The 6,462-nt window shown below is 55.2% G+C and overlaps 1 protein-coding gene across 4 annotated transcripts; it reads left to right on the top strand.

The window, feature by feature from the left end:
- The first annotated feature begins 2,145 nt into the window (after positions 1 to 2,145).
- LOC105311431 (GTPase IMAP family member 6-like) lies at positions 2,146 to 5,746 on the top strand. 4 transcript variants are annotated; one of them, XM_011387421.2, is made up of 3 exons: positions 2,146 to 2,322; positions 3,645 to 3,732; positions 4,933 to 5,746. In XM_011387421.2, exons 1-3 carry the CDS (start codon positions 2,146 to 2,148, stop codon positions 5,586 to 5,588), a joined length of 921 nt encoding a protein of 306 aa, XP_011385723.2. In that variant the 3' UTR covers positions 5,589 to 5,746. The 4 variants fall into 4 exon arrangements, with proteins under 4 accessions (XP_011385723.2, XP_023382872.1, XP_011385722.1 ...); XM_023527104.1 differs by having other exon boundaries at positions 2,190 to 2,322; positions 3,648 to 3,732; XM_011387420.2 differs by having other exon boundaries at positions 2,201 to 3,168.
- The last annotated feature ends 716 nt before the right edge of the window (positions 5,747 to 6,462 follow it).

Here is a 6,462-nt window from a genome sequence, read left to right as displayed (position 1 = left end):
TTCAGCGGTGTCATTTTCTGGCTTTGCTGAGGTATAATTGACCAATAAAAGCTGTAGCTATGAAGGCGTACAACTCGATGATTTGATATCAGAGTGCATCGTGTAACACTCACACGGTCCAGCAAAGCACATATCCACCACCTCGCAGAGCTACCGTTTTTTTTTCTTTTCTCTCTTTCTTTTTTTTTGTGCTGAGAACACTTGTTGTTGACGGCTGTTGACATCGCTCCCAGACCGTTTGCTTTTCTGAGTGTCACCGCCATGGAATGTTACAGGCATTGCCTTTTGTTAAACACGCACACATTTCCGTTGGGTAAATGGCTGGATGTTGACTCTGTGATAACTCGGGCTTCCTAGATCAGAGGGTGCACTTACACAAACCTGGATGGTCTAACCCGCTACACGCCCAGGTTCCCTGGGATAGCCTTTCGCTCCTAGGCGACGAGCCTGGACAGCCTGTTACTCCACTGAATACTCTAGGCAGCTGTAACACGACGTTGAGTACTTGTGTATCTAAACATATCTGCACACAGAAAAGGTCCAGTGACAATATGATGCATAGTACTCATCTACAACTGGCAGCGCAGAGGGTGTGTTTATACCACTGCAAACACGTGAGTAATGTGTCATGACGTCGTGACGGCTGCAAAGTCACTAGGCCATAGGAAGTTTTCAGCTTCGTTATAATTTTATGGGACGTCCGTTACATATGTGGGCCACCGTGGACTGAAACGGTGTATGGCATGTGACTATATTTCCTCCAGAAAAACGTTTAAAATAGTGTTAAAAGTGAAAAGTTTAAACCTCCCCATCTCCATTAAACCTCCAAAATATTTATCAAACCAGTTTTATAACAGAGTACTCTCCCTGTGGGACGTTTCAGGTTCAGCTCTTCAAGCAGTTCTAGGGAAAAAAAGACGGGATGAAGCATTCACGCAACTCGAGGAAATCCGTCAAGGCCGGAGCATAGAGAAGAAAGAGGCGGTAATAGAACCAGCAGGAAAAGCTGGGAAGGGACCATATCTGGCCTGTGTCACCTCCATGGGGAGGGGGAGGAAGAGCTAAAAATCTGATGATCACGGTTCAGGGTCACAGATCACTAAGAGCGTGATATAATCCCAAGACCACGCTTCCCCACGCCTGACTGCCCCAGTGACAGGGCTCCTGGGTGACAGCAGTGAATTAAGGCTTCAAGAACTCTATTTGAGAAGGGGTCCTTAGGGAGGCCCATGGCCAACAGCGAGATAAAACGCCACGGGCCTATTTACTTCAGTTATTAATATATCCAGTAGATCACATCCAGCGTTCAAGAACATTATAAGGTATGCTAACCGGCAAGAAAAAACAGTCCGAAGACACAAAGCAAAAATTAGGACTGCTCAGATGTGACACAGGTCTTGGAATTGCCAGACAGGATGTGTGCATGTGTGTGTGTGTGTGTGTGTGCGCGCGCGCGCATGTGTGTGCGCGCGCGTGTGTGCGCGCGCACGCACATATAAAGAAATTTATTTATTATAAAGAATATTTATTTATTATAAAGAATTGGCTCACGTGATTTATTAGAAGGAGCTGGCTCATGTGTTTACAGAGCTGGCAGCCCCAAGATCTACACACAGTGGGCAGACCCGAGACCCAGGATTGCTGATGGCCTAGTTCCCATCCGAAATCATGTGCCTCGGGACTTAGAAAGAACCGACGCTTCAGCTCAAGTCCAAAGGCTTCATCCCGAGAGAGAGTAAAGGAAGGAAGGGTTAGGGGGCGAAAAGAGACCACGGATGTCTGTCACCACAGTGCAGCAATAGGATCTCTGCAGGAATCGGGCCACCCTCAGAAAAAGGAGGCGATGAATCAAATGCCTTTTCCCTGTCATCACCTTTTCCAAAGGGTCTGCTGCCTTTTTTTAAGCCTCTGAGGTCTAGTTATGCTAGTTCAGTTTAAAAACATAAGTCTCGTGTTCCTGTGTTTTCTGTGTATGGTACCAGGGCTGCAGATAAAGTGCCAGCAACAAACTTTCTGACTCAGGAAGGCTTGGCCCCGGCTGTCCCCACCTACTTCCTGTTTCCTTGTCTCGCTGTCGTCGGCTGCTCTCCCCAGAGCAGTTCTTGAGCTGAGCTTTTAAACACATTTTGCCAAAAAATATAAGAAATGTTCTCTCTGTGTTCATCCACTGCCAAGGCAGTGTACTGTGCCCTCCGCTATGGGCTCCCTGGAGCCGATAAGCCAGCCCTGGAAGGAGAAGCCAGAAATATTCCAGAATGCACGGCACTGGCAGCTGGGAGTCACGGCTGTTCATCCTGCCCGATGGCCAGTCCGAGGGTGCGGGTGAGTGTGTCGTGTTTGTGTGTGTTGGTGTGTGTTGCGTTTGTGTTCATTGTATTGTGTGTTTGTGAGTGTGTGTGTTGTATTGGTGTGTGTGTTGTGTGTGTGTGTGTTGTGTACACGTGTGTGTTTGTGGTGTAATAGAAAGAGCTGTGACGAAAACGTCACGGCAACTTGGTGCCCTTTGTGCCCTGCCTCGAGCTCACTGCCCGGCCTTTGGGGAGAGGCTGCCATGAGTTTCGCTTTCCTCCTGAGAAACACAGCAAGGTGACACATCTGCTCTGCGTCTGCGTGGAGACGCACACCGTGTGGCAGAGGTGTGAGGCAGGGAGGCTGCCTCTGGGGACGGTCTCTGACCGAATGTCTCCGAGTGTCCTACGTGTTTCGGAAAAACAGTCACGGGACCGAGCCACCCACAGAGGACACGGAGCAGATATGCCAGCATGGGCTCCTGACACGGAATTAGGGTGGTCTGCGGGGTGAGGCGGGGCGGGTTGGAGCAAGGACCCATTGCTTTCTCATCAGAAGGATAATGGGAGGTCCCGGTTGGGGCGATGTGGCCCCAAAGACTAGGAGTTGCTCTAGAAAATGTCATAACATGTGTTGGAATCTCATAGAAGAAGAAATGCCAGGGACATCTCGTTGAGGCCCAGTCGTCACACTAGCGGGGACCCTGAGGCCCAGGCAGTTGGACCATCCTAACGGATGGTCGTGGAGGTCTCCTGGCTCCCGGAAGACTGTGCCCGGCACTGGGAAGTCCCTGTGCTGAGGCTGTTGGCCCCCTCGACTCAGCACCGGCCACCTGGCCCTCAGCCCTCTGCCATTGTCACTGCCACGCCTTGCTCAGAGGTCAGTCCTGGACCCCTCTTTCTGGCACGAAGACCCCCCCACAAGCCTGCCCCTGTCCCCAGCTTCCTGCTCACGCCCTCCAGCATTCTGGTCACACATCTTCCCACGGCCCTCGGGACACAGTGTCAGACGTGCTTCTGCGTCCCTGCTCCTTGTCCTCCTCACAGAACAGCTCAGAGCACTGTCCATCCAAATGCCACCCGTTCCTCAGGCCAACGGCTAACTGCATTTTCCTCGTGAAATCTCTTAAGCTCACGATGGAGACTACAGAGTAGGCAGAGACAGAGACATAGAGACAGAGGGACAGAGACACTGAGAGACAGAGAGAGACACAGGGTCCCCGAAGGAGGTAGACGGTGCCTCGGTCCACTCCCGCCCAAACCAATGCAAAACGCTTTCTTTTGACAAGAGAAAGGCGAAGTCGGGCGCCTCTTCAAACTCAGTGGGAAAGTCAGCAGGACATTTATTCTCCGTAGGAGGAGGAGGAGGAAGAATACGAGCAGATTCTCCCGGAGGAGCTCGCGGAAGCGCCGCCCCAACAGCCGGAACCGCACCTGTCGGAAGGTAAAACGAGCTTCTCGCCTAAGTGACGTCGAGAGAGGTGGCCACGAGGGCGTTTGACGTGCCCGGTGCTCAGAGAGGCGGAGAGTTCAACCCAGAGACGTGCCCCGCATGGGCGGCCGTGCGAGGGCCTTTGGGTGCAGCCTTCTCTGCTCCCCCCCGTCCCACCCCTCCGCCAAGTATGAGGGGAAGGCCCCAGCAGGCACCGTGGGAGAAAGGAGGCATGAGAGAGCTCCAGTCACCCCCTTTACTCCCTCTGTGCCAGTCCCAAGGGAACCGTGTGCCAGTCCCCACTCCAGGGGCTGGGTGTGCAACATGACTCGCCTGGCCGAGGCTTGGCAGCCCGGGGACCGTGCCGGCGCTCGGCTGGTCCGGATATGGGAGCCCTTGGGGTCACCGGCGCTGCAAAGCAGCACAGGGACAAGCAGGATGTGCTTGGCCGCTGGCTCAGACCTGGCCCGGGCCTTTACCAGGGGGTCTGGCCCGCAAAAGCTGCTATATACCCCGAAGAATCGAAAGCGGGGCCTCGGACGGGCATTTGTGCACTAATGTTCACCGCAGCTTTATTCACAATAGCAAAAGGGTGGAAACCACTCAAGTGTCCCTTGTGTGAATAGACGAAACGTGGTCTGTCCATCCAATGGAATATTATTCGGCCATGAAAAGGGAAACCCTGACACGTGCGACAGCACAGATGAACCTCAACAACACTATGTCGAGCGAAATAAACCAGACACAAAAGCTCAAATATTACAGGATGCCGCTTTTCTGAGGTCCCTAGAATAGCAACATTTATAGAGATAGAAAGTGGCCTAGGGGCTGCGGGCGGGGAGAACGAGGAGTTTTTGTTTCATGGGGACAGAGTTTCGGTTTGGGATGATGGAGAAATTCTTGAGATGCGCCACTGATGATCACGCCATGATGTGAAAGTACTTCACGTCACTACATCGTGCCCTGAAAATGGTTAAAGGAGCAAGTTTTATGTTATGTATACTTGATCACAGTAAAAAAAAAAAAAAAAAAAAAAAATGGATAAAAGGAAAAAAAAGAGTGTGAGCCCAGGGCAGGTCTCGGTCGCAGAGGTTGGCGTTCGTCCCTCCATCCAGGACGGTCTGTCCCCGAGGTCATGGGGCATTCCCGAGGAGGACAAGCGGGTGGGATGGGCTATGACTGCAACGTCTTGAGTTCTCTCGCTGATTCTAGGTCTGGGGGAGAAGGAACAGACCCCGAAGACACTGAAGCTCATCCTGGTGGGGAAATCGGGAAGTGGGAAGAGCGCCACAGGAAACAGCATCCTCGGCAGGAAAGCCTTTGAGTCTAAAGTCAGTGCCAGGGCTGTGACCAAGGCCGTCCAGCGAGAGAGCTGCGGATGGGACGGGAAGGAGCTCGAGGTGATCGACACCCCCGATGTCTTGTCCCCTGCGGTGTCTCTGGACGTGGCAGCCCGTGACTTGCGTGAAGCCACTGGCTTCTCCTCCCCAGGGCTGCACGTGGTGCTCCTGGTGACGCAGCTGGGGCGGTTCACGAAAGAGGACCGGGAGGTGGTCAGGCGCCTCCAGGACGTCTTCGGAGAGAGCGTCCTGGCCTCCACCGTCCTGGTGTTCACTCGGAAGGAGGACCTGGCCGGCGGCTCTCTGGAGGAGTATGTGCGCGAGACTGACAACCAGGACCTCGTCATGCTGGACGTGGTGTGCGAGCGGCGCCACTGTGGCTTCAACAACAGGGCGGAGGGGGACGAGCGGGAGGCCCAGCTGAAGGAGCTCATGGAGAAGGTCGGGGTGATCCTGTGGGAAGCCGAAGACCGCTGTGACGGCAGCAGGGCCCGCCATCCTCCCGCCAAGACGTTCTGCTCGGACTAGGGCAGGGCGGGCAGATACCGCAGGGCCCACGGCCCAGGGAGGTGCCCGGTGCGGGGTCCTGGCCGCAGGGGCCGCGAGGACCCAGAAGGCATCAGAGGCTGAAGAGGACACCCATTGGACTCCAGCCGGGGACAGCCGTGCCCTGCGAGCCCCCGGCAGTCCCCATCCTCGGCTCCCAGGCTGCCGCTGGCCCCCTCTGTCCCATGGGTCACTGACCACCCCCGTCTCCTGGTCACTGTCCGCTGCAGCGACGGGATGTGGGTTCCGGAGCTCCCAGCTCACATGCGGCTCCTTCCTCACATCTCCTGGAACTCGGGGTGCTCCCTCCTCTGTACCCCGCCAGCATGCTCTTCTCACGCGGAGCCCCCCATCGCGTTGGCGGTGCGTTTCTCGAAGTGTTTGTGTCTGCTCTGAGGGAGCCGAAGCTTCCTGGGGGGCAGGCCTGCGCCTCGTTCATCCGTGCAGCCCCACAGCGTCCTGGTCGCTGCGGTCACCCCTTAAACGATGACAGCAAGTCAGTGTGAGACGTGGACCGGGCGCCCTCACACCTCTTGGGCTATGTCCTTGCCTGCGGAAGGGGCAGGCACGATGACTCTAAAGCTTCGTGCTGTGTGTGCTGGGTCAGGACACTACTACGATGGCTCTGTGACACGTGGGGAGGGACAGCTGCTGGGCTGGGAAGGAAAGAGCGAGGGGAACGGGGAGGGGGCGGGAGCAGCAGCTCTTTTATTCACTCCGAATGAAGCCGTGGAATCGCAGCAGATGAGCCTGGGAGGGACCTCCTCGGGCAACGAAGAGCAAAGTGGGGTGGGGGTGTCCCAGAAGCTCAGGCGTGGTTCGCAGGGCGGGCTCTAGACCAGGCTGCAGGTCACGG

The sequence above is a fragment of the Pteropus vampyrus genome, unplaced genomic scaffold, assembly GCF_000151845.1.
Source record: "Pteropus vampyrus isolate Shadow unplaced genomic scaffold, Pvam_2.0 Scaffold1000003955, whole genome shotgun sequence".
Taxonomy (NCBI): domain Eukaryota; kingdom Metazoa; phylum Chordata; class Mammalia; order Chiroptera; family Pteropodidae; genus Pteropus; species Pteropus vampyrus.
Note: the sequence above shows the minus strand (reverse complement) of the source record. Positions and strands in the feature narration are given on the sequence as shown.

What these genes read in the sequence shown, in the direction of transcription:
- LOC105311431 (XM_011387421.2), top strand. Translation starts at nt 2,146, where the DNA reads ATGTTCTCTCTGTGTTCATCCACTGCCAAGGCAGTGTACTGTGCCCTC. An exon ending in TGGCCAGTCCGAGGGTGCGG is followed by an intron (nt 2,323 to 3,644) that starts GTGAGTGTGTCG and finishes TATTCTCCGTAG; the next exon opens with GAGGAGGAGGAGGAAGAATA. An exon ending in GGAACCGCACCTGTCGGAAG is followed by an intron (nt 3,733 to 4,932) that starts GTAAAACGAGCT and finishes CGCTGATTCTAG; the next exon opens with GTCTGGGGGAGAAGGAACAG.